Source organism: Macaca thibetana, chromosome 8, assembly GCF_024542745.1.
Source record: "Macaca thibetana thibetana isolate TM-01 chromosome 8, ASM2454274v1, whole genome shotgun sequence".
NCBI lineage: Eukaryota > Metazoa > Chordata > Mammalia > Primates > Cercopithecidae > Macaca > Macaca thibetana.
This window is the reverse complement of record NC_065585.1, coordinates 960135-986978: the sequence shown is the minus strand read 5'-3', so window position 1 is coordinate 986978 and position 26844 is coordinate 960135. Positions and strand designations below refer to the sequence as shown.

The following is a 26844-nucleotide window of genomic DNA, read 5'->3' as shown; positions in this document are numbered from 1 at the left end:
GAGTTTCTCCATGTTGGTCAGGCTGGTCTCAAACTCGCGACCTCAGTTAATCCACCTGCTTTGGCCTCCCAAAGTGCTGGGATTACAGGCGTGAGCCACTGCACCCGGCCAGTTTATCTTAAGTAACAAGTTGAGCAGGTTTCCTTCTTTTCCTAGTTGAGGAAGTTCCCTTCTCCCTTCTCTTCTTGAGAATTTTTATCATAAGTGAACGTTGGATTGTGACAAATGCTTTTTCTGCATTTATTGAGATGATCATATGGTTGTTCTTTCTTAGTTTATCAGTGATGTGAATTATATCAGCTGAATTTAAAAATATTAAAACCGGCCGGGCACGGTGGCTCATGCCTGTAATCACAACACTTTGGGAGGCCAAGGCCAGCAGATTGCCTGAGCTCATGGGTTTGAGACCAGCCTGGCCAACATGGTGAAACACCATCTCTCCTAAAAAAATACAAAAATTAGCTGGGCGTGATGGTGGGTGCCTGTAGTCCCATCTACTCAGGAGGCTGAGGCAGAAGAATCGCTTGAACCTGGGAGGCAGAGGCAGAGGTTGCAGTGAGCCAAGATTGCGCCATTGCACTCCAGCCTGGGCGACAGGGCAAGACTCTGTCTCAAAAAAAAAAAGAATTTGCACATCTGTGTCTATAAGGAATATTGGTTTGTAGTTTTCTTTCTTTTTCTTGAGACAGAGTCTTGTTCTGTCTCTAGACTTGAGTACAATGGTGCTATCTCGGCTCACTGCAAACTCTGCCTCCTGGGTTCAAGCAATTCTTTTTTTTTTGAGACGGAGTCTCGCTCTGTCACCCAGGCTGGAGTGCAGTGGCCGGATCTCAGCTCACTGCAAGCTCCGCCTCCCGGGTTCACGCCATTCTCCTGCCTCAGCCTCCCGAGTAGCTGGGACTACAGGCGCCTGCCACCTCGCCCAGCTAAGTTTTTGTATTTTTAGTAGAGACGGGATTTCACTGTGTTAGCCAGGATGGTCTCGATCTCCTGACCTCGTGATCCGCCCGTCTCGGCCTCCCAAAGTGCTGGGATTACAGGCTTGAGCCACCGCGCCCGGCCTCAAGCAATTCTCTTGCCTCAGCCTCCTGAGTAGCTGGGATTACAGCGCACACCACCACACCTGGCTCATTTTTGTATTTTTTTTTTTTTAGACGGAGCTTTGCTGTATTGCCCAGGCTGGAGTGCAGTGGCGTGATCTCAGCTCACTGCAACCTCTGCCTCCTGGGTTCAAGGGGTTCTCCTGCCTCAGCCTCCTGAGTAGCCAGGATTACAGGCATGCACCACCACATCCAGCTAATTTTTTTGTATTTTTAGTAGAGACGGGGTTTTACCATGTGGGTCAGGCTGGTCTCAAACTCCTGACCTCATGATCTGCCCGCCTCGGCCTCCCAAAGTGCTGGTGTGAGCCACCACGCCCAGTCTAATTTTTGTATTTTTAGTAGAGATGGAGTTTCGCCATGTTGGCCAGGCTGATCTCGAACTCCTGACCTCGTGATCCACCCACCTTGGCCTTCCAAGGTACTGGGATTACAGGTGTGAGTCACCACGCCCAGCCAGTTTTCTCTTTTTTTTTTTTTTTTTTTTTAACATGGAGTCTCAGTCTGTTGCCCGTGCTGGCGTGTAGTGGTGTAATCTCCGCCCACTACAACTTCCACCTCCCAGGTTCAAGTGATTCTTGTGCCTCAGCCTCCCAAATAGCTGGGATTACAGGCACGTGCCACCATGCCCAGCTAACTTTTGTATTTTTAGTAGAGACGGGGCTTCATCATGCTGGCCAGGCTGCTCTCGAACACCTGACCTCAAGTTATCCACCCGCCTCAGCCTCACAAAGTGCTGGGATTATAGGCATGAGCCTGTATAGCTTTCTTACAAGGCCTTTGGGTTTGCTATGAGAGTAATGCTCAGAAAATCAGTCGGGAAGTAGTCTCTTGTGTTTAGTTTTTTCAGGAAGAATTTGTGTGTAGTTGGTATTATTTCTTCCTCACATGTTTGGTAGGATTCCTCAGGGAAACCGTCTAGGTTCTATGGGAAGGTTTTTTACTGTAAGTTCAATTTCTTTTTAGCTATGGGACTATTTAGGTTATCTCTTTGTGAGTGAGCTTTGATAGCTTGTAGCTTGTGTCTTTTAAGGGATTTGCCTATTTCTTTTCTTTTCTCTTTTTTTTTTTTTTTTTTTTTTTTTTTTTTTGAGAGAAGGGGTCTTTCTGTCGCCCAGGCTGGAGTGCAGTGGTGCAGTCTTGGCTCACTGCTACCTCTGTTTCCCAGGCTCAAGTGATCCTTCCACCTCAGCCTCCTGAGTAGCTGGGACTGCAGGCATGTGCCACCACACCCAGCTAATTTTTGTACTTTTGGTAGAGGTGGGGTTTCGCCACGTTGCCCAGGTAGTCTTGAACTCCTGAGCTCAAGTGATCCACCTGCCTTGGCCTACCAAAGTGCTGGGATTACAGGTATAAGCCACCGCGCCTGGCCATCTATTTCTTTTTTTTAAAATTAATTAATTTATTATTATTATTTTTTTTTGAGACGGACTCTCGCTCTGTGGCCCAGGTTGGAATGCAGTGGTGCTATCTTGGCTCACTGCAACCTCCGCCCCCTGGGTTCAAGCAATTCTCCTGTCTCAGCCTCCCAAATAGCTGGGACAACAGGCGCACACCCCCACACCCAGCTGATTTTTGTATTTTCAGTAGAGATGGGGTTTCACCATACTGGTCAGGCTGGTCTTGAACTCCTGACCTCAGGTGATCCACGTGCCGTGCTTCGGCCTCCCAAAGTGCTGGGATTACAGGTATGAGCCACCACGCCTGGCCAATTTTTCTATTTTTAGTAGAGGTGGGGTTTCACTGTGTTGGCCAGGCTGGTCTCAAACTGACCTCAAGTGATCCACCCACCTTGGCCTCCCAAAGTGCTGGGATTACAGGCGTGAGCCAGCCACCTTGCCCGGCCTCTAGTTTCTTCAGGTAGAAGTTGAACTCATTCTTTTTCTCCTGCACATTCTCTGTATACTTTAGTCATTCTTCTTTTCTAAAAAGATATTTAGTGCTGTAAGTTTCCACAGATTTTGATATGTCGTGTCATTTTCATTCACTTCAGCATGCTTTGTAATTTCACTTTTGATTCCTTTTTAGACCCATGCATTATTTCAAAGCATATTAAATAGTTTTGAAACTCTTGGGGATTTCTCAGATATCTTTCTCTTATTGATATATTTAGTTCCATTGTGGTCAGAGAACATACTTTGTATGCCTTGAATTCTTTTTTTTTTTTTTTTTTGAGTCTGAGTCTGGCTCTGTCGCCCAGGCTGGAGTGCAGTGGCCGGATCTCAGCTCACTGCAAGCTCCACCTCCCGGGTTTACGCCATTCTCCTGCCTCAGCCTCCCGAGTAGCTGGGACCACAGGCGCCCGCCACTTCGCCCGGCTAGTTTTTTGTATTTTTTAGTAGAGATGGGGTTTCACCGTGTTAGCCAGGATGGTCTCGATCTCCTGACCTCGTGATCCGCCCGTCTCGGCCTCCCAAAGTGCTGGGATTACAGGCTTGAGCCACCGCGCCCGGCCCGCCTTGAATTCTTTTACACTTTTTTGTTTTTAATTTTTTGCGAGAGGGTCTCCCTCCTGTCGCTGAGGCTGGAGCGCAGTGGTGTGATCTCTGCTCACTGCAGCATTGACCTCCTGGGCTCAAGTGATCCTCCCGTCTCCGGAGTGGCTGGGATTACAGACATGCGCCACCACACCCAGCTAATTTTTGTATTTTTTGTAAAGACAGGGCTTCGCTGTGTTACCCAGGCTGGTTTTGAACTCCTGAACTCAAGCAATCAACCTGCCTCTCAGCCTCCCAAAGTGCCAAGATTACAGGTGTGAGCCACTCTGCCTGGCCGAATTTTCTGTTCACTTGTTCTAACAGAGACAGAGGGCTGGGCATGGTGGTTTACACCTGTAATTCCAGCACTTTGGGAGGCCAAGGTGGGTGGATCACCTGAGGTCAGGAGTTCGAGACCAGCCTGGCCAACGTGGTGAAACCCCGTCTCTACTAAAAATACAAAAATTAGCCAGGCCTGGTGGCACGTGCCTATAGTCCCAGCTCCTGGGCAGGCTGAGGCAAGAGAATCACTTAAATCCGGGAGGCGGAGGTTGTAGTGAGCCAAGATCCTGCCATTGTACTCCAGCCTGGGTGACAAAAGCGAAACTCCATGTCAAAAAGAAAAGGAAAAAGAGATGTTGAAATTTTACTGGAATTTGGATTTGTCTATTTTTCCTTGCATTTTTATTAGTTTTGGCTTTGTGTATTTTGAAGCTGTGTTACCAGGTAAAAGTGTTTAGGATAGTTAATATTTCTGAAATCTAGTTTGTCTAATGTGACTCCAGCTTTCTTGTAACTAATGCCAGCCATGTTTTTCTTTGCCCATCCTTTTGCTTTTAACCTCCTAGTGTTAACATATTTAATCTTTCCTGTAGTTTCTCAAATATATGATACAGTTTTAATAACTAATGTCTGTGTCTCTGAACTCTTTGGTTTGTGTTATTTTTGGGTCAGTTTGTATTGGTTGGTTCATCCTCACAATGGGTTGAATTTTCTTGCTTTGCACACCTGGTAATTTTTTTTTTTTGAGACAGAGGCTCACTCTGTCGCCCAGGCTGGAGTGCAGTGGCCGGATCTCAGCTCACTGCAAGCTCCGCCTCCTGGGTTCACGCCATTCTCCTGCCTCAGCCTCCCGAGTAGCTGGGACTACAGGCGCCCGCCACCGCGCCCGGCTAGTTTTTTGTATTTTTAGTAGAGACGGGGTTTCACCGTGTTAGCCAGGATCGTCTGGATCTCCTGACCTCGTGATCCACCCGCCTCGGCCCCGTAAAGTGCTGGGATTACAGGCGTGAGCCACTGCGCCCGGCCCACGCCTGGTAATTTTTTATTGGATGCCAGGCATTGCTTTTGCCTTGGTGGTGCTGGATATTTTTGTGTTCCTGTTAGTATTCATGAGCTTTGTGCTGGGAGCTGGCGAAGTTACTTGGGAACAGTTTGATCTTGTCAGGCCTTTCTTTTAGCTTTGTTAGGTGAGACCGGAATGACGTTTAGTCTAGGACTGATTTGGTTGATGACTGAGGTGGAGTCCTGAGCACTCTGCCTGGTGCTCCATGAGTCATGACACTGTCCACTCCAGCTGCTGGGAGCAGGCCCCATTCCTGGCCCTGTGGAAACCCTGGATGTTGCTTCTCCTAATCCCTTTGTGTGGCTCTTTCTGCAGCCTTGGATAGTTTGTTCTCATACAAGGCATTTGTATTACTTTTCTAATGCTAATGCAATACGTTACCACAAATTTAGTGCCTTAAGCAACACAAATTTATTACCATAAAGTTCTTGGAGTGAGAAGTCTACCAAGGGTCTCACCAGTTCGAACCCAGGCGCCGGGAACTGCTTCCCTTCCTGGTGCCCCTGGGAAGGATTGCTTCTGCTGTCTCAGGTTCCTGGCAGAATTTGGTTCTTTGCATCTGTAGGACGGAAGCCCCTGTTTTCTTGTCAGCTGCCAGCTGAGGGCCATTCACAGCTTCTCCAGGCCACCTGCATTCCTCGTCTCAGAGCCTCCCTCCTGCATCCTCCAAGCCAGCAGTTGTGGGGTGAATCCTTCTCACGCTTCAAATTTCTCCTCCCCGCTCTTCCATCTCTTCTCTTTGAGCCACCCAGGAAAGGTTCTTTGCTTTTAAGGACTCGTGTGATTAGGTTGGTCTCACCCAGGTAATCCGGGATAATCTCCCTGTCTCAGGGCCTGTACCCTTAATCTCATCTACTGAATCCCTTTGCCGTGTAAGGGTTCATACACACAGGTTCTGGGGATTAGGGTGTGGGAAGCTTAGGGGCTATTATTCTGCTGACCAGAACTTGCCGAGTGCCCAGGGAACCCGCTGCAGGTCTCTAAAGTTCTCTCTGGGCAACGCTTTCTCTGATACTGGACTGCAGACTCCAGCCACTTTGGTATCGGCCGGCACTACCCGCTCTGTCTCTTCAGCTTAGGTGTTTTGCTGGGCCCTAAGCCTGGGTCCTCTCTCCAGGCAGTGAGCTGGGCTCTTGGGGCTACGCCTCATTTCCTACCTCTCAGGCCTCACTGTCCTTCATTTTCTGATGTCCATTGTCCTGAGAAACAGTGGTTTCTTGTGTTTCGTCCAGTTTTTTAGTTGTCCTGTGATTCTCGCCCGGGCTGGGAGCAGGTAAGTCCAAGCCGGTGTGCTCATTTGTTTTGTTAGCTCCTGTTTGAGTTGGGCGAACGTGGCTGCTGCACTGGAAGGGGTGCTGCACAGTCGTGGACTGGCGTTGGTCCCACCCGTTTCTTCCTGGACGGTGGAGCTGGGCAGTGCTGACTGCCCGCAGGGCACAGCCACTGGTCCCAGATCCCAGCCGCTCAGCCCAGCTCCTCCGCCTCCCCAGCTCAGCTCAGGCCTGGGAACTCTGGCTTCTGATGCTCCACGTCAGGCGTGCCATTGTCTCTGGGAAGTGTGTGCTGTGGGCACTTTCATGGGTTTTCTGCCCTGCCTGAGAGTCACTGCCCTCCTCAGCTCTTAACACTTCCACAGTTTGGGATCTCTATGGAATATGTTTTTTTGTTTTTCTTTTTTCTTTTTTTTAAACAGAGTCTTACTCTGTTGCCCAGGCTGGAGTGCAGTGGCACGATCTCAGCTCACTGCAACCTCCGCGTCGCGGGTTCAAGTGATTCTTCTGCCTCAGCCTCTTGAGTAGCTGGCATTATAGGCACGTGCCACCACACCCAGCTAATTTTTGTATTTTTTTAGTACAGATGGGATTTCATCATGTTGACCAGGCTGGTCTTGAACTCCTGACCTCAGATGATCTACCCGCCTCAGCCTCCCAAAGTGCTGAGATTACAGATGTGAACCACTGTGCCTGGCCCTGTTTTTCTTTGCTTTTTTTGAGGCAGGACTTGCTCTGTTGCCTAGGCTGGAGTGCAGTGCAGTGGTGCAGTCTCGGTTCACTGCAACCTCTGCCTCCCAGGTTCAAGCAATTCTCCCACCTCACCCTCCTGAGTAGCTGGGATTACAGGCGTGAGCCACCACACTGGCTAATTGTTTTGTATTTTTAGTAGAGATGGTGTTTCACTATGTTGGCCAGGCTGATTTCGAACTCCTGGCCTCAAGTGATCCACCTGCCTCAGCCTCCCAAAGTGCTAGAACTTTTTTTTTTTTTCCTGAGACAGGGTCTCACTCTGTCGCCCAGGCTGCAGTGCAGTGGTGTGATCTTGGCTCACTGGAACCTCTGCTTCCCAGGTTCAAGCGATTCTCATGCCTCAGCCTCCTGAGTAGCTGGGACTAAAGGTGCCCGCCACCACGCCCAGCTAATTTTTGTGTTTTTAGTAGAGACAGAGTTTCATCATATTGACCAGACTGGTCTTGAATTCCTGACCTCAAACAATCCGCCCACCTTGGCCTCCCAAAGTGCTGGATTACAGGCATGAGTGATCGCTCCCGGCCAAGATTTCCGTGATTTCTTACTTCATCTCCAACCCATGTGTGCACAGCACAGGGAGGTGTCCTGGCTGGTCAGGGGTGGCGTCTCTCCTTCATTTTTCTCTCCTTCATTTTTCTCTGGAGTGTGTTAGGAAGGAATGGTGGACAGGAGGTGATCAAGGGAATGAAGGGGCCGGTGGGAGCTCAGAGAACAGAGAATGTGAGTTGTTAGGATGCTGGCTGCCATGCTCATGGTGGGCCTGCAGCCCCTCTGGTGACCCAGGTCCTCAGAAAGCATGATGCAGGACTTGAGTGTGCAGCCCCTCTGGTGACCCAGGTCCTCAGAAAGCATGTTGCAGGACTTGAGTGTGCAGCCCCTCTGATGACCCAGGTCCTCGGAAAGCATGATGCAGGACTTGAGTGTGCAGCCCCTCTGGTGACCCAGGTCCTCGGAAAGCATGATGCAGGACTTGAGTGTGCAGCCCCTCTGGTGACCCAGGTCCTCGGAAAGCATGATGCAGGACTTGAGTGTGCAGCCCCTCTGGTGACCCAGGTCCTCGGAAAGCATGATGCAGGACTTGAGTGTGCAGCCCCTCTGGTGACCCAGGTCCTCGGAAAGCATGATGCAGGACTTGAGTGTGCAGCCCCTCTGGTGACCCAGGTCCTCGGAAAGCATGATGCAGGACTTGAGTGTGCAGCCCCTCTGGTGACCCAGGTCCTCGGAAAGCATGATGCAGGACTTGAGTGTGCAGCCCCTCTGGTGACCCAGGTCCTCGGAAAGCATGATGCAGGACTTGAGTGTGCAGCCCCTCTGGTGACCCAGGTCCTCGGAAAGCATGATGCAGGACTTGAGTGTGCAGCCCCTCTGGTGACCCAGGTCCTCGGAAAGCATGATGCAGGACTTGAGTGTGCAGCCCCTCTGGTGACCCAGGTCCTCGGAAAGCATGATGCAGGACTTGAGTGTGCAGCCCCTCTGGTGACCCAGGTCCTCGGAAAGCATGATGCAGGACTTGAGTGTGCAGCCCCTCTGGTGACCCAGGTCCTCGGAAAGCATGATGCAGGACTTGAGTGTGCAGCCCCTCTGGTGACCCAGGTCCTCGGAAAGCATGATGCAGGACTTGAGTGTGCAGCCCCTCTGGTGACCCAGGTCCTCGGAAAGCATGATGCAGGACTTGAGTGTGCAGCCCCTCTGGTGACCCAGGTCCTCGGAAAGCATGATGCAGGACTTGAGTGTGCAGCCCCTCTGGTGACCCAGGTCCTCGGAAAGCATGATGCAGGACTTGAGTGTGCAGCCCCTCTGGTGACCCAGGTCCTCGGAAAGCATGATGCAGGACTTGAGTGTGCGCCTGTGGTGAAGGGGCAGAAGGAGCTTGGACACTTGCTGGACTCGATTCTTGGGACCATCGTCGCATGCTGTGGCGCATGGCATGCAGTGTGTGAAAGCGGTGTGGCCGTGCTCAGTTCCTCGGTGTGGAGGAGGATGCTCTAGATGGAGGTGCGTCTTCTCCTGCTGGGGCTGATGGTGGCGAGGCGTCTGTGGGCCAGCTGCGGACAAGCCTGTGCAGGCCTGTGAGGCGCTGGCAGGACTGATGTTGCTCAGGGATGGAGGAGAGTTGGAAATTGTTGAGGATCATGGTGTCTTTTGCCCTCCCTGAATGGCTCAAAGAAAATGTGACAGAGATGTTTCCCCCAGAACAAATTCATTTAAATTGTGTGTTTTACACGGAAATGGTAATTGCCTGTAAACTCAGATATCGTTGAGGCTTATGAATTAAATCTTGTGATTTTGCTTATTCCAGATTGGAGAAGAAGTTGTCCATGTTCACACTGGTTGAAGGAAGCTGAAACCACAGACATGACTGAGTCCTCCATAAAGAGTGAGTGCATGGGGATTGGGAGTGGCCATGTGTGAGGCCTCTCTTGCCTCTGGGTCAGGGCAGGCCAAGGCTCTTACCAGCTCCAGTGGTGCCTGGAGTTTCCACCCGACGCTCGGGAGCCAGAGTGGGTTCTGGGCAGGTTAGGTGATGTGGCAGGTGTAGACCTCCCGCACACGAGCCTTGAGTTTGGGACTCAGAAAAGCATATGGCATTCAGGATGTGATTTGAAGGTTTTGTTTGACTTTTTTTTTTTTTTTTTTTTTTTAAGACAGGGTCAGCTGGGCATGGTGGCTCACACCTATAATCCCAGCACTTTGGGAGGCCGAGGCGGGCGGATCATCTGAGGTCAGGGGTTCGAGACCAGCCTGACCAACATGGTGAAACCCCATCTCTACTAAAAAAATAAAAAATTAGCCAGGTGTAGTGGCATGTGCCTGTAGTCCTAGCTACTCGGGAGTCTGAGATACGACAATTGCTTGAACCCAGGAGGTGGAGGTTGCAGTGAGCTGAGATTATCGCCCCAGTCTGGGCGATGGAGCGAGACTCCATCTCAAAAAAAAAGACAGGGTCTCCCACTATCACCCAGGGTGGAGTGCAGTGGTGCAATCATGGCTCACTGCAGCCTCAAACTCCTGAGCTCAGATGATCCTCCTACCTTAGCCTCCTGAGTAGCTGGGACTACAGGCGCACGCTACCACGCCCAGAAGTATTTTTCATGGAGATGAGGTTTTGTCATGTTGCCCAGGCTGGTCTTGAACTTCTGGACTCAAGTGATCCACCCGCCTCAGCCTCCCAAAGTGCTGGGATTACAGGCGTGAGCCACCGCACCCGGCCTGGAGTGACTGCTGAATGAACATGCTTTCTCCAGATGTTCATCAGAAAAAAAAAAAAATTAGTCTTCAAAGGCTGTTCAGGCTGCTGTAACAAAATATCTTAGATTGGGTAATTAATGAATAATAGGAATGTATTTCTCACAGTACTGGCAGTTGGGAAGTCCCAGATAAAGGCACTGGCAGATTCGATGTCTGTGAGGGCTGTTCTCTGACTCATAGATGGAGTCTCTTGCTGTGTCATCTCATGACTGGAGGTGCTGAAGGGACTAGGGTGTCCTTCAAGCCTTTGTTTGTTTGTTTGTTTTCTGAGACAGGGTCTCACTCTGTTGCCCAGGCTAGAGTGCAGTGACCTCCTGGGCTCAAGCCATCCTCCCACCTCAGCCTCCCAAGTAGCTGAGATTACAGGCCTGTGCCATCATACCCAGCTAATTTTTTTTTTTTTTGAGACGGAGTCTGACTCTGTCGCCAAGGCTGGAGTGCAGTGGATCTCGGCTCACTGCAACCTCCGCCTCCCAGGTTTAAGTGATTCTCCCTGCCTCAGCCTCCCAAGCAGCTGAGATTACAGGTGCCCGCCACCACACCTAATTTTTGTATTTTTAGTAGAGATGGGGGTTTCACCAGGTTTGCCAGGCTAGTCTCGAACTCCTGACCTCGGGTGATCCATCCCCCTTGGCCTCCCAAAGTGCTGAGATTACAGGTGTGAGCCTCCGCGCCCAGCCCACACCCAGCCTATTTTTTAAAGTTAGTTTTTGTAGAGATGAGGTCTCGCTGTGTTGCTCAGGGTGGTCTTGAACACTTGGCTTCAAATCATCCTCCTGCCTCAGCTTCACGAAGCACTGGGACTACAGCGTGAGCCACTATGCAGGGCCTCAATCTTTTCTTTTGTTTTTTTGAGACTGGGTCTTGTTCTGTCGCTTATGCTGGAGTGTGGTGGTGCTCTCAGCTCATTGCAACCTCTGCCTCCTGTCCTCAAGGGATCCTCCCACCTCAGCCTCCTGAGTAACTGGGACTACAGGTGCATGCCACTACGCTGTCCTTTTTGTATTTTTTTCTTTTTTTTTGTAGAGACAGGGTTTCAACGTGTTGGCCAGGCTGGTCTCAAACTCCTGGACTCAAATGATCCACCAGCCTCGGCCTCCCAAAGTGCTGAGATTACCGGCGGGAGCCACTGTGCCTGGCCATCAAGCATTTTTTTTTTTTTCCCCTCGAGATGGAGTCTCTCTCTGTCACCCAGGCTGTAGTGCAGTGGCGTGATCTTGGCTCATGCAGTCTCTGCCTCTGAGGTTCAAGCAATTCTCCTGCCTCAGCTTCCTGAGTAGCTGGGACTATAGGCACCTGCCATCACACCTGGCTAATTTTTATATTTTTAGTAGAGATATGGTTTCACCATGTTGGCCAGACTGGTCTTGAACGCCTGACCTCAGGTGATCCACCCACCTTGTTCTCCCAAAATGCTAGGATTACAGGTGTGAGCCACTGTGCCCGACCCCATCAAGCGTTCTTATAAGGCACCGATCCCGTCCATGAAGGTGGAGCCCAAAGGCTCCACTCTTAATGCCGTCACACGGGGTTAAGTTCCAACAGATGGATTTTGGAGGGACATGGCGTCGAGGTTGTAGCAGCGTTGCCGTTGTAGTAGGGAGCACAGATTTGCCCAGAGGCTCAGTTCAGCCTGCTCTGAGCGGGAGGGTCCCTGGGCGGCTGAGCCTCTGTACCTGAGCACGCAGGCCCCGGTTCGGGTCTGGGGTCTGCTCTGGCTGCCACCACTTCCCCAGCTGAGGCTGTGGCTCACTTAAGGCTGACTGTTTGCAGGGCCAGAATGGGTGAAGCTCTGCCCACTTGTCCCTGCTCCCTAGAGCTCTGTGCCAGTGATGAGCCACACCTCAGGGCTCGTTAAGTGCCACTGTTGGGTGCCATGCCTTGAGCTTGAGGGAGACTGAGAGGCCCAGAATGGCACTGGGGTGTTGATAGGTGGAGGTGGGGTGGTGAGAAGAGTCTGTGAGTACAAGTGGGGCCCGGGAGCTGCCCAGCCGGGGCAGTGCAAAGCAGTGAGGAGGTGAGGTCGAGGGAGGGGGCCTAGCCTCACTGCCCTCAGAGGGAGGGGCGTGGCCTCACCGGGCCCTCGGAGGGAGGGGCGTGGCCTCACTGCCCTCAGAGGGCAGGCTCCCAGAGCAGGTGAGACCCGGCGCTTCCACACATGAATGGCCACAGCCGGAAAAGCAGATGCAGACCTAGTTCAGCACAGGCCGAGTTTGCTTTACTGGCTGAACGTGGCCTTAGGTACAGTCAGATCTCATTGATTTGGATCAGCCTCTTTGGCTAACTACTGGACTTTGGAAATGGAGGGCTGTTAAAAGTCCAGCTTCCTGCTCAGGAAGGAATCCCTTCCCAGAGGGAGACTGAGTCATGCCCTGATGCCTGTGTGTTCCTCTGCCCCAGCAGTTGCCTCCTGGGATGTCCTCATTGGCAGCCTGGGTGTGGTGCTGCTGGAGCAAAAGGGAAGGGACATCCCCAAACCAGCCTGGAGGGTCTCGTTGGGGTGGAGTGGCGGTTGGCACAAGTCCCTGGGATGCTTGGCCTGCCCTTTCCCGTGTACAGGGAACCACCTGGCCTTGCCTGTAGAGCACTACATTTATTCCATGATTTCCTTTTTTTTTTTTTTTTTTTTTTTTTTGAGACGGAGTCTTGCTCTGTCGCCCAGGCTGGAGTGAGTGCAGTGGCCGGATCTCAGCTCATTGCAAGCTCCGCCTCCCGGGTTCCTGCCATTCTCCTGCCTCAGCCTCCTGAGTAGCTGGGACTACAAGCACCCACCACCGCGCCCGGCTAGTTTTTTTTTTTTTTGTATTTTTTTTTTTTTAGTAGAGACGGGGTTTCACCGTGTTAGCCAGGGTGGTCTCGATCTCCTGACCTCATGATCTGCCCGTCTCGGCCTCCCAAAGTGCTGGGATTACAGGCTTGAGCCACCGCGCCCGGCCCCATGATTTTCTTGATTCAGCTCTGGTCCATGGGGGCTGAGAGCCATGGGATGAGGCTATATCTTTATTCCTTCATGTATTTCTCACTGCTGGGGTCTTGGACCCTCTGCCCAGCACCTGCCTGTCAAGGGCTATATGTGGGCAGTGGGGCCATGGGGAATCCCAGGCTGCCTGGGCACAGACCCTCAGGGAGCCTTCCTGAAGAGTCCGGCTGGTGAGTGAGCCAGTGTCCTCAAGGAAGCTCAGGCCATGTGATCAGGACCAGCACAGCCTCATGCCTGCCTGTGTGGGAGGGCAGGCTGTGTCCTCTGTGTCACTCAACCCTGATGTGCTAAATAGTGTGTCCTGGCCAGGCAGCTCCTCGGGCAGCTGGAATGTGAGCCCTGCAGCTCCACAGCCTGTCCCCGCAGTGCACCTGACCCCCGCAGCAGCACAGGCGGAGAGAGGTTATACGAGAGAGAAAGCAGCTGTGCCCTCTCCTGCTTTGTGTCTGTGATCCTCAGAGGCTACAGGCGTGTCCACTGCAGGAGTGGCAGCTGAGGTGTGATAGGAGAGGGTGCTTGGGCGTGAGCGTGCTAACGGGGCTTTGTCACTGCAGAGCTGGCCTCCACCCTGCTGGACGCCATCACCGATAAGGACCCCGTGGTGCAGGAGCAGGTCTGCAGTGCCCTGTGCTCCCTCGGGGAGGTGCGGCCGGTGGAGACGCTCCGTACCTGTGAGGAGTACCTGCGGCAGCACGACAAGGTATTTATGCTCTTTGGTGGGGATGATGTTGTCAGGGCCGTGGTCGGTTGGGGCTTACTTGGTTTGGTAAGAGACAGTCCAGCCAGGAGCAGTGGGTCGGGTGTTATGCAGGGGTGACCACATGTCTAAGCCCTCCCACGCCTGCCTGTGTCAGGATGGGTAACCTGCCTTGTCTCATCGTGTGTGGGGTGTGGCTGCATCCCCCCACCACGGCATTGTTCAACCCTGTTCGAGGCTCTTTTACTCACTAAGTGGAGGCCTAATGGCCGGGCTCTGTGCCTAGTGCCTGAGGGACAGACCATTGTCCCTGCTTGAGGGGCAGAAGGTTGTTTCGGAGAGAATCTCATCAACCTAAGGAGCCAGAAACACTGATAAGTGCTCAGAGAGTCCCCAAGGGTCCTGCGCTGCTGGTCTTCCTGCACCCTCAGGGAGGGGCTGCCCAGGAGGGGCCAGGGCCTTCCCTTGCGGTGCTGGAATGTCCTGTCCTCTCGCACAAACATTGCCCACTCGGGAGAGCTACAAGAGCCTCTTGGGAACTCTCTCTTCAGCCCCACAGGGATGCCAAATCAGTAACCCGAACCCCAGAACAGACGTGGCCCGGCTGGCTCTCGCCTCCCGGGATTTCAGCCTCGCCTGATCTTGGTTCAGTGGTTCTCTGTCACTGCTGACAGCGTTGGCACTGCATTGTTTGAAACTGTTATGCACTTTCTAGTTTTTCTCTCTGTGTGTGGTTTGGGCTGTTCTGGGAAGGGGAAGAGGCTTTTGCGGTATCAAAAGGTCATTATTCTTTTTGTTTTATTTAACATTTTGATATGTAAAAAGGGACCTCTGTACAATGTATTTCTTATCAGCTACCGTCTCCTGGGGAAAATGACCCAGTTCCATGAAAATATCTGCCCACTGCCATGGCCTGGTGGCACTCCTTGGGGCAGGGTCTCTCCGTTCTTCCTCTGTCAGCTGTCTTAGCTGTTGTTTTTAGTTTTAGTTTTATTTATTTATTTATTTATTTTTATTTATTTATTCATTGTTTTTTTTTTTGAGACGGAGTCTCACTCTGTCGCCCGGGCTGGAGTACAGTGGTATGATCTCGGCTCACTGCAAGCTCTGCTTCCCGGGTTCACGCCATTCTCCTGCCTCAGCCTCCCGAGTAGCTGGGACTACAGGCACCTGCCACCACGCCCAGCTAATTTTTTGTATTTTTTAGTAGAGACCAGGTTTCACTCTGTTAGCCAGGATGGTCTCGATCTTCTGACCTCATGATCCGCCCACCTTGGCCTCCCAGAGTGGTGGGATTACAGGCGTGAGCCACTGCGCCCAGCCTTTATATTTATTTTTAGTAAACAAATTTATTTATTCTTTCATTATTGTTATTATTATTATTATTATTTTTTTTTTTTTTTTTTTTTGAGACGGAGTCTTGCTCTGTTGCCCAGGCTGGAGTGTAGTGGCCAGATCTCAGCTCACTGCAAGCTCCGCCTCCCGGGTTCACGCCGTTCTCCTGCCTCAGCCTCCCGAGTAGCTGGGACTACAGGCACCTGCCACCACACCCAGCTAATTTTTTGTATTTTTTAGTAGAGACCAGGTTTCACTCTGTTAGCCAGGATGGTCTCAATCTTCTGACCTCATGATCCGCCCACCTTGGCCTCCCAGAGTGGTGGGATTACAGGCGTGAGCCACTGCGCCCAGCCTTTATATTTATTTTTAGTAAACAAATTTATTTATTCTTTCATTATTATTATTATTATTATTATTATTATTTTTTTTGAGACGGAGTCTTGCTCTGTTGCCCAGGCTGGAGTGTAGTGGCCAGATCTCAGCTCACTGCAAGCTCCGCCTCCCGGGTTCACGCCATTCTCCTGCCTCAGCCTCCCGAGTAGCTGGGACTACAGGCGCCTGCTGCCTCGCCCAGCTAGTTTTTTTGTAGTTTTTAGTAGAGACGGGGTTTCACTGTGTTAGCCAGGATGGTCTCGATCTCCTGACCTTGTGATCCGCCTGTCTCGGCCCCCCAAAGTGCTGGGATTACAGGCTTGAGCCACCGTGCCCGGCCGATATTATTTTTTTTTTGAGATGGACTCTCAGTCCATTGCCAGGCTGGAGTGCAATGACACCATGTTGGTTCACTGCAACCTCTGCCTCCCGGGTTCAAGCGATTCTCCTGTCTTAGCCTCCTGAATAGCTGGGACTACAGGTGTGCCCCCACCACACCCGGCTAATTTTGTATTTGTATTTTTATTATTTATTTATATATATTTTTTGAGACAGAATTTGGCTCTGTTGCCCAGGCTGGAGCACAGTGGCACGATCTCAGCTTACTGCAATCTCCACCTCCTGGGTTCAAGCAATTTTCCTGCCTCAGCCTCCCAAATAGCTAGGATTACAGGTGCCTGCCACTATACCTGGCTAATTTTTGTGTTTTAGTAGAGATGGGGTTTCATCATGTTGCCCAGGCTGGTCTCGAACTCCTGACCTTAGTTGATCAGCCTGCCTCGGCCTCCCAAAGTGATAGGATTATAGGCAAGAGCCACTGCGCCCAGCATAATTTTTTTTTTTTTTTTTTTTTTTTTTTGAGATTGATTCTAGCTCTTTTGCCTAGGCTGGAGTGTAGTGGTGCAGTCTCGGCTCACTGCAAGCTCTGCCTCCTGGGTTCACGCCATTCTTCTGCCTCAGCCTCCCAAGTAGCTGGGACTACAGGCACCCGCCACCACGCCCAGCTAATTTTTTGTATTTTTTAGTAGAGACGGGGTTTCACCGTGTTAGCCAGGATGGTCTCGATCTCCTGACCTTGTGATCCACCCGCCTTGGCCACCCAGAGTGCTGGGATTACAGGTGTGAGCCACTGCACCTGGCTGCCCGGCTTAATTTTGTATTTTTAGTAGAGATGCGGTTTCACCATGTTGGTCAGGCTGATCTTGAACTCCTGACCTCAAGTGATCTGCCTACCTCTGCCTCCTAAAGTGCTGGGATTACAGGCGTGAGCCATCACGTCCAGCTATCAGCTATTTGTTTGTTGTTTTTTTTTTTTAAGATGGAGTCTTGCTCTGTTGCCCAGGCTGGAGTGCAGTGGCGTGGTCTCGGCTCAATGCAACCTCTGCCTCCCGGGTTCAAGCGATTCTCCTGCCTCAGCCTCCTGAGTAGCTGGGATTGCAGGCGCCTACCATCGCGCCCAGCTAATTGTTTGTATTTTTAGTAGAGATGGGGTTTCACTACGTTGGCCAGGCTGGTCTTGAACTCCCAACCTCGTGATCCACCCATCTGGCCCCCCAAAGCTCTGGGATTACAGTCGTGAGCCACCGCACCTGGCCCATTAGCTCTTTTTAAAAAATTTACTTTATTTTTATTTGTTTGAGACAGGGTCTTAATCTGACACCCAGGCTGGAATGCAGTGGTACAATCACAGCTCACTGCAACCTCGACCTTGCAGGCTCAAGTGATCTTCCTGCCTCAGCCTCCTGAGTAGCTGGGACTATAGGCGTGTGCCACCACACCCAGCCAGCTGTCTTAGCTATTTTTGCCCCCTTGTGTTCCCTGTAGGAGTGCTAGGACTAGCTTGTTGGGAGGTTCATTAGAGTTGCACTTATTCATAGGTTAGTCTGACAGGGCTGCCCTCCTGCTTGGACAGGGTGGTTTTGTTACTGGAAAGGGGTCCTGATCCAGACCCCAAGAACTGGCTATTGGATCTCTCACAAGAAGGGTTTAGAGGCAAATCCACAAAGTGAAAGCAAGTTTATTGAGAAGTAAGGAAACTGAAGAATGGCTACTCGATAGAGAGAGCAGCCACTAGGTCTGCCGGTTGGCTATTTTTTGGTTATTTCTTGATGACGTGCTAAGCAAGGGGTGGATTATTCATGTGTTTTCCAGGAAAGTGGCAGGCAGTTTGTGGAATGAGGGTCCCTCCTTTTTAGACCTGACGTTGCTGTGGCATTTGTAAACTGTCGTGGTGCTGGTGGGAGTGTCTTTCAGCAGCCAATGCATTATAATTAGTGTATAGTGAGCAGTGAGGACGACCGGAGGTCACTGTTGTCACCATCTTGGTTTTGGCAGGTTCTGGTCAGCTTCTTTTTTTTTTTTTTTGAGAGGGAGTCTCGCTCTGTCGCCCAGGCTGGAGTGCAGTGGCCGGATCTCAGCTCACTGCAAGCTCTGCCTCCCGGGTTTGCGCCATTCTCCTGCCTCAGCCTCCCGAGTAGCTGGGACTACAGGCGCCCGCCATCTCGCCCGGCTATTTTTTTGTATTTTTTAGTAGAGACGGGGTTTCACTGTGTTAGCCAGGATGGTCTCGATCTCCTGACCTCGTGATCCGCCCGTCTCGGCCTCCCAAAGTGCTGGGATTACAGGCTTGAGCCACCGCGCCCGGCCTGGTCAGCTTCTTTACTGTATCCTGTTTTATCAGTGGGGTCTTTGTGACCTGTATCTCGTGCTGACCCTGAATTATCCTGTGACTAAGAATGTCTGACCTCCTGGGAATGCAGCCCAGTAGGTCTCAGCCTTGTTTTACCCATCCCCTCTTCAAGATGGAGCCGCTCTTGTTCAAACCCTTCTGACAGTGCATCTACCACTGATGTGGCTGTCCTCTGGGCTTTACATGAGCCTGGTGAACACAGCACATGAGTGCCAGGCATTGAGCCCTTCTCTCTGTGGCTGAAAGGCCCCATTACCTGAGACATGCTGAAATCAGCGTCTAATTGTCAGACAAAATTAGGGCTGACCTTGCTATTTGAGGAAGCAGCCAAAGAATACTAAAGGTGGTTAAAAAAGTGCATTAGTCTGTTTTCACACTGCTATAAAGAACTACCTGAGCCTGGGTCATTTATAAAGAAAAGAGGTTTAATTGACCCACAGTTCCATAGGCTGTACAGGAGGCATGGCTGGGGTGGCCTCAGGAAATTTACAGTCGTGGCGGAAGGGCGAAGGGGAAGCAAGCATATCTTTACATGATGCCAGGAGAGCGCGAGCAGGGGGAGGTGCTACACACTTCCAAACAGCCTGATCTTGTGAGAACTCACTATCCCAAGAGCAGCAAGGGAGAAATCCACCACCGTGATCCAGTCACCTCCCAGCAAGTCCCTACCCCAATACTGGGAATTACGATTCAACATGAGATTTGGGTGGGGACACAGAGCCAAACCGTATCAAAAAGACTTTGTTATTTTTAGCAGTTTGTAACAAAATGTAAGTCTGCTTTGTAGGGGAGAAAAAGGGTGATGATACCTTTCCTCACCCATCATAAGTGTCATGGCTGACAGTTCCATAACAAAAGACAGATTAACAAGAGAAAAGCATGACAAGCTTATTTCATCACAGTTTAATGTGACATGGGAGCCTTCAGAATGAAGGCCCAGAGACCCAGGGAAGTGATCTGATTTTATGTGTAGGTTCGAAGAAACGGGCAGCTGTGTAGAAGTGGACTTGGATGGCGGGTGTGAACCATGGAAGCATACTGGGGGCACCAGCAGGGCCCATCTCGAGTTCTCCTGAGCCTCTCTGACCAGCACTCTTTCCTCCAGCTGGGGCAGGACCCCTCTGCAGTGGGGGTCTGAGACCTACAGTCAAACAAGGTTGGCCAGATAATTTTTTTTTCTTGAGACAGTCGTATTCTTTTACCCAGGCTGGAGTGCAGCGGCACAAACGTGGCTCACTGCAGCCGTGACCTCCCGAGTTCAAGTCATCATCCCACCTCAGCCTCCCAAGTAGCTGGGTCTACAGGTGTGAGCCACCACGCCCGGCTAATTTTTTGTGTTTTTAGTAATGATGGGGTTTCACCATGTTGGCCAGGCTGGTCTCAAACTCCTGGACTCAAGCATTTTACCTGCTGTGACCTCCCAAAATGCTGGGATCACAGGCATGAGCCACCAGCACCCAGCGAGAATTTCTTTATGGCCAGGTTTTACACAGAATGGTGGAGGAAATTAGAGTGATATTTACAAGTTTTTTTTGTTTGTTTGTTTTTGTTTTTGTTTTTGAGATGGAGTCTCACTCTGTCGCCCAGGCTGGAGTGCAATGGTGCAATCTCGGCTCACTGCAACCTCGGCCTCCTGTGTTCAAGTGATTCTTTGTCTTAGCCTCCCAAGTAGCTGGGATTACAGGTGCCTGCCATCACGCCGAGCTAATTTTTGTATTTTTAGTAGAGATGGGGTTTCACCATGTTGGCCAGGCTGGTCTCATACTCCTGACCTCAAGTGATCTGCCTGCCTTGGCCTCCCAAAGTGCTGGAATTACAGGCGTGAGCCACCACCTGGCCAATATTTACAGGTTTTATGACTGCCTTGGGGGAGAATGGGGGGAGAGAGGGGAGAGCAGAGCAGGTCTGAGAGGGACTTTGCTCCTGAGGCCTCCATTGTGGGGCATCCTCCTCTGAGCCCCAGCCACTCCATGCTTGTCCTACTTTGTTTCTGATTTTACCCCTTTTCTAGCCTTTACAGTTTTTTAACTGAATTTTTAAAAAGTCTTCCTTCACAGTTGGCGTATTTATATATGATACACATGCTGAGCTGGAAGCACTGACCCTGTGGGCTGTGACCCTTCCCAGGGACCTCGCCTGCCCTAGTCCTCTTCTGTCGTCTCCTCCTGCAGACCGCCTCCATAGGTTTGGTCACTACCTCCAGTGTCTGCCTTTTGTTTGTGGGTCTCACCGCAGCTGCACTTCGCTTGGCTGTGTCTTGCCTGGATAGCAGGCATGGTTCAAAGCCCGCTGAGTCTCTCCAGAAAGACGTGGAACAACAGGGAAAAGCAGCGCCATGTCCCCCTCCAGGCCTCAGACGTCAGCGCAGTGTCCTGGGGTACCTCAGACGCCAGCGCAGTGTCCTGGGGTACCTCAGACGCCAGCGCAGTGTCCTGGGGTACCTCAGACGCCAGCGCAGTGTCCTGGGGTACACCTGGAGCTTTACAGGTTTCAGCTCCTGTCTGGCATCTGTGTTTGTGGTTCTGTCTTTACGAGCCCAGAAGCCCATGACTTCGTAGAATGTGACCTGTTCCGCCGAGGGGTGCTGGGCCTCACAGTTTTAGACACGTCCAGTCTTGTACACGTCAGCCAGGGTCCCGCACAGGACAGACAGACTCCTCAGGGGCCGTCAGGCCATGGGGAGGGACGGGATTTGGGGAAGAGAAGCAAGAATAGTAAAACTGGATTTTCAAATTCTCTGAGTAGAAAAACTCAAACTCACATTGTTTTCTCTGCTCTTACACCACACAACAATCAACACAGAAGACATCTGTGACCAAATGTGGGGGATTTCTCTCCACCAGCAAACAGCAGTCAGTTGTGCAGTGGACACCGGCTGGGTGTCCTCAATTCAATTCCGACACCATCCACCTGGAGGTCGTGTCAGACCCCGCAGGTGGAGGGCTCAGCCCCACACGATGGCCCCGCTTCTGATGCCAGTCGCAAGCTCCAGGTGTGGCCTGTGCTTCTGACCGACCTGCCATGAATCAGAGTTTTCACGACCCCCTCCTCGGGTTCGATGAATTGCAGCAGCGGCTCACAGAACGCAGGGACAGAGAGGCCCTGCCTTTACCCATTTATGACACAGGCTGTGACGAAGGGTGCGGATGCACAGCAGGTGGAGGAGACGCTTGGGGCAGGAATGGGGAGGGGCGTGGAGCTCCTGGCCCTCCTGGGAGCCACCTCTAGGCACCTGCATGGGTTTCACTACCGGAAGCTCCTTTTGAGTTTTTGTGCGCAGTTGCACGCATGCTCACTTGAGGCATTCTTCCCTTACCAGCCGAGTGTTTCTAGAGGAAGGCCATATACTGTCTAAACACTACCATTTCACCTCAGTATGCTTGCTGGAGCCCATTCACCCAACTCCTGAGATCCTCTAAGGAAGATGCTGTCACCAGCCTTAGGTGTTTTCTTTCTTTTTTTTGCTTATTCTCCCATGCAGAAGTTTTAGGTGTTTTCCATCTGTTGTGAGACTGTCTTTCCCTGGTGCTGGCAGTGACCGGTTATTATTTTAGAGAGACGCCTAAACAACTGCCTGACCATCACCTGATGACCGCCTGACATTCCTAGCTGGGGGCCTCTCCTACCCTCTTCATGTCTGCCTAGCGGCCTGCTCTAACATCCTCTCGTCCAAGGAGACCCGGGAGCAACCTGGAAAACTAAATTCCAGGCTATGACAGACAGAAAGGGAGATTGGACACACCTCGTTGTACCTGCTCCCTTTTGAAGTTTGTACAACCAATGAACTTTAGGTTAAAACAGATTGTAGGGCCGGGCGCGGTGGCTCAAGCCTGTAATCCCAGCACTTTGGGAGGCCGAGACGGGTGGATCACAAGGTCAGGAGATCGAGACCATCCTGGCTAACATGGTGAAACCCCATCTCTACTAAAAAATACAAAAAACTAGCCGGGCGAGGTGGCGGGCGCCTGTAGTCCCGGCTACTCGGGAGGCTGAGGCAGGAGAATGGCGTGAACCCGGGAGGCGGAGCTTGCAGTGAGCTGAGATCTGGCCACTGCACTCCAGCCTGGGCGACAGAGCAAGACTCCGTCTCAAAAAAATAAATAAATAAAAAATAAAAATAAAATAAAACAGATCGTAAGTCTGACAAAACAGATTCTTTGTAGCAGTAAAATCCCAGACTGGACTCTGGCATAGCATCACGTGACAGATGGTGGGCTCTGAAGGAAATAAAAGTATTTTACCCCAAAATCTATTCTTGACATATTTTGAAATGACCCTGCAAAACCATATTTTGTGGGGAAAATTGCATCTGTGGAGAATCTCCTTCCGTTTCCAGGTCTTTTTCTGATCTAGAAGAGATTTAACTAAGAGTCTGACACCTTTAAGGTCTGAAGAGAGACATTTACCATCTATTATCTCTGAAGCCTGCTACCTGGAGGCTTCATCTACGTAACAAGAACCTTGACTTTCACAAGCCCCTTTAATTCAGGCATTTCTTTCTGCTGACTTCAAGTCTTCAGGCAACGTTTAACTCTTTTTTTTTTCTTCTTTTTTTTTCCTGAGAGGGAGTCTTGCTCTGTTGCCCAAGCTGGAAGTCATTGGCACGATCGCAGCCCACTGCAACCTCTGCCTCCTGGGTTCAAGCGACTCGCCTGCCTCAGCCTCCTGAGTAGCTGGGATTACAGGCGCGTGCCACCACACCAGCTAATTTTTGTGTTTTTAGTGGAGACCGGGTTTCACCGTGTTGGTCAGGCTGGTCTCGAACTCCTGACCTTGTGATCCGCCCACCTTGGCCTCCCACAGTGCTGGGATGACAGGCGTGAGCCACCGTGCCCGGCCAATTTAACTCTTTTAACTAGTTGCCCATGAGAAAATCTTGGAATCCACCTGTGCCCTGTGAGTGCTGCCCGAGACGCCCGCCTTTCTAGGCTGAAGCAGTGCACACCTTCCGTGTATTGACTTACGTCTTTGCCTGGGATTCTGTCCCCTAAGACGTATAAAACCAAACTAACCTGACCATCTTGGGTGTACTTTCTCAGGTGTTCCCTGGGCCATGGTCACTCATAGTGGCACAGAATAAACCTTGTTAGGTATTTTAGAGTTTAGCTTTTTTGTCAACAGTATTTTTATTTAAAGGGGCTCATTACTGTGTTTGCTTTCCTTGAAGAACTTTCCTGAGTGGGCCTTTTCCAACTGTGAATGGAGGCAGTGCTGTAAAAAGTATAGTATTTTTTTTTTTTTTTTTTCCTGAGGCAGAGTCTCACTCTGTGGCCCAGGCTTGAGTGCAGTGGTGCAATCTCAGCTCACTGCAACCTCTATCTCCTGGGTCAAGCAATTCTCATGCCTCAGCCTCACGAGTAGCTGGCACTATAGGCATGTGCCACCACTCCTGGCTAATGTTTTTTTTGTATTTTTAGTAAAGATTGGGTTTCGTCATGTTGGCCCGGTTGGTCATGAACTCTGACCTCAAGCAATCCACTGCGTTGGCTTCCCAAAGTGCTGGTGATGTAGGATTCTTCTTCTTTTTTATTTATTTTTTATTTTATTTATTTGTTTATTTTGAGACGGAGTCTCACTCTGTCACCCAGGCTGGGCTGGAGTACAGTGGCACAAACTGGCTCACTGCAACCTCTGCCTCCCGGGTTCAAGCAATTCTCCTGCCTCAGCCTTCTGAGTAGCTGGGATTACAGGCACACACCACCACATATGTCTCATTTTTTTGTATTTTTAGTAGAGACGGGATTTCACCATGTTTGTCAGGCTGATCTCAAACTCCTGACCTGATGATCCACCCGCCTCGGCCTCCCAAAGTGCTGGGATGACAGGCCTGAGCCACTGCACCCAGCCATAGGAGTCTTCTTCTTGGTCCCTTTGCAAGCCCTAGCAATGCCCCACCTGGGCCTTGCCCAGCCACACTGGCGTGCCTCAGCTTGCCTACGTTATAGCTTGTAACCGTGTTTGGTGGTTCCTGAGCTCTTGTACCACACCCAAGAAGAATGAGGATACGGTGGACATAGAAGGGTGAGGAGGGCAGAGAAGAATTTTATTGAGCGATGAAAATGGCTCTTAGTGGAGAGGGGAGCTGGAGAGGAGATGGGAAGGACAGGTCATCTTCCCCAAAGTCAGGCTGTCTCTTCACCCGAGTTAGGCCAGCTCCCCTCTACCAACTGAGTCTGAGTCTGGGGTCTTTATAGGCACAGGGTGAGGAGTGTGTGCTGATTGGTTTGTGAGTCTGCAAAAGAGGTTAAAGTGAAGACACCACTCAAAGGTGGGCATGACGGTGTAGAAAGCCAATTAGAAAAGGGTAGGTATATGTAAAATAGGTGAAGGGTGGGGATCAATCAGAGGAAAGCGTGCCAGACAGGAAGACAGGCTCTCAATCCAAACTGAGGATTTAACTTGTAGCTTGACTTTAAACTATCTTCGGCTTGAGGTGGGGTTTCTCGGGGGACCCATCCCTCTCTGCCTAGGCATTTGGCTGCCTCCTGTCACCATCATGGGGATTACAGGCATGAACCACCATGCATGGCCAAAAATGTTGTACTTATGCCATAAAATCAAACAATTCAAACCAACCCCGGAACAGAAGTAATACATAACTTTCTTTTTTTTTTTAATTCAGGGATGGACTCCCTCTGTTTCCTAGGCTGGAGTGCAGTGGTACAATTTTGGCTCACTGCAACCTTGACCTCCAGTACACAAGTGATCCTCCTGCTTCAGCCTCCGAAGTAGCTGGGACCACAGGCGCACCACCATACCTGGCTAATTGTTTTTATTTTTGTAGAAACAGGGCCTTACTATGTTACCCAGGCTGGTCTTGAACTCCTGGGCTCAAGCGATCCTCCCACTTTGGCCTCCCAAAGTGCTGGGGTTACAGGCATGAGCCACTGTGGCTGGCCCCTATCCATTTTTTGTAAAATGTAGATTCCTATGCCTTTTTCATGGGTTCCTATGTTTTCCAGTTGCATAACCCATTGCAGACTTGCTGAGCCAGCCTGTCACCCTGCACTGAGCACCCAATCACCAGGATGCAGAGTGACAGATGGAGATGCCACAGTTGTGAGTGGAATCTGCAAAGATTTCCCTCAAACTTTCTCATATATGTGAAGAGAATTAGTAGCTAAAGATGGAAGCATAATGCAACTTGAGCTGTGTTTCCATGACTAAGAACCAGAGGAGATGGCAGCTGTGGGTCTGGTCGGGTGGGTATTAGTGCCTTGCTGCACCCGAGCTGCCCCTCCCAGCAGCGGGTCTGGTTGGAGGGGTGTAAATGCCCTGCTGCACCCAAGCTGCTGCTCCCAGCTCAGCCGTGCTCTGACTAGATAGAACCAGACGAGTTTACACTGATTTTCAATCATTTCCCCCCACTTCCTGCACTATACCAGCCGTGCTGCCCCGGCAGCTGATCCACCCACTTAGAGCCTCGGCTCTGTGACGTCCCAGATGGGGATGGGCTTCTCAAGGACTGCATCGTCTCCTGCCTGGGAAGAGTGTCCAGATTATGAAAGTCAGAAACCATAGGCTGGGTGCCAGGGCACACGCCTGTAATCCCAGCACTTTGGGAGCCTGAGACAAGAGGATGACTTGAGGCCAGGGGTTTGAGACCAGCCTGGGCAACACAGACGCCATCTCTAAAAAAATAAAATAGGCCGGGCGCGGTGGCTCACACCTGTAATCCCAGCACTTTGGGAGGCTGAGGCGGGCAGATCATGAGGTCAGGAGATTGAGACCATCCTGGCCAACATGGTGAAACCCCGTCTCTACTAAAAATACAAAAATTATCCAGACGTGGTGGCACGTGCCTATAGTTCCAGCTACTCAGGAGACTGAGGCAGAAGAATTGCTTGAACCCGGGAGGTGGAGGTTGCAGTGAGCCGAGATCATACCACTGCACTCCAGCCTGGGTGACAGGGCAAGACTCCGTCTCGAATGAATGAATGAATGAATGAATAAATAAATAAAAATAATTAGCTGGGTCTGGGTGCAGTGGCTCATACCTGTAATCCCAAAATTTTGGGAGGCGGAGGTGGGTGGATCACTTGAGGCCAGGAGTTCAAGACCAGCCTGCCTGGCCAATGTGGCGAAACCTCATTTCTACTGAAAATACAAAAAAAAAAATTAGCCAGGAGTGGTGGGGCATACCTGTAGTCCCAGGTACTCAGGAGGCTGAGACATGATAATCACTTGAACCTAGGATGCAGAGGTTGCAGTAAGCTGAGATTGTGCCACAGCACTCCAGCCTGGGTGACAGAGCGAGACTCCATCTAAAAAAAAAAGAAAAAAAAAAATTAGCCGAGTGTGGTGTTGTGTGCCCGTAGTCCCAGCTGCTTGAGAGGTTGTGGCAGGAGGATCTCTTGAGCCCGCAAGTTCAAGGTGCAGTGAATTATGATCGCACAATTGCACTCTAGCCTGGGTGATGGAGTGAGACCCTGACTCCGAAAAATAAAATGTAACCAGGCGCAGTGGCTCAAGCCTGTAATCTCAGCCAGGTGCGGTGGCTCACGCCTGTAATCTCAGTACTTTGGGAGGCTGAGGCAAGCAGATCACAAGGTCAGGAGTTCAACACCAGCCTG

The 26844-nt window shown here is 51.0% G+C and overlaps 1 protein-coding gene across 7 annotated transcripts in view; it reads left to right on the top strand.

The window, feature by feature from the left end:
• MROH1 (maestro heat like repeat family member 1) overlaps positions 1–26844 on the top strand; it is a 120014-nt gene that overhangs the window by 7977 nt on the left and 85193 nt on the right. For all 7 annotated transcript variants that reach the window (XM_050800819.1, XM_050800822.1, XM_050800820.1 and 4 more), the window contains exons 2-3: positions 9246–9323; positions 13730–13875. In XM_050800819.1, the coding sequence (XP_050656776.1) occupies positions 9302–9323; positions 13730–13875 (168 nt within the window). In that variant the 5' untranslated portion in view covers positions 9246–9301. The remainder of the gene's footprint in view (positions 1–9245; positions 9324–13729; positions 13876–26844) is intronic.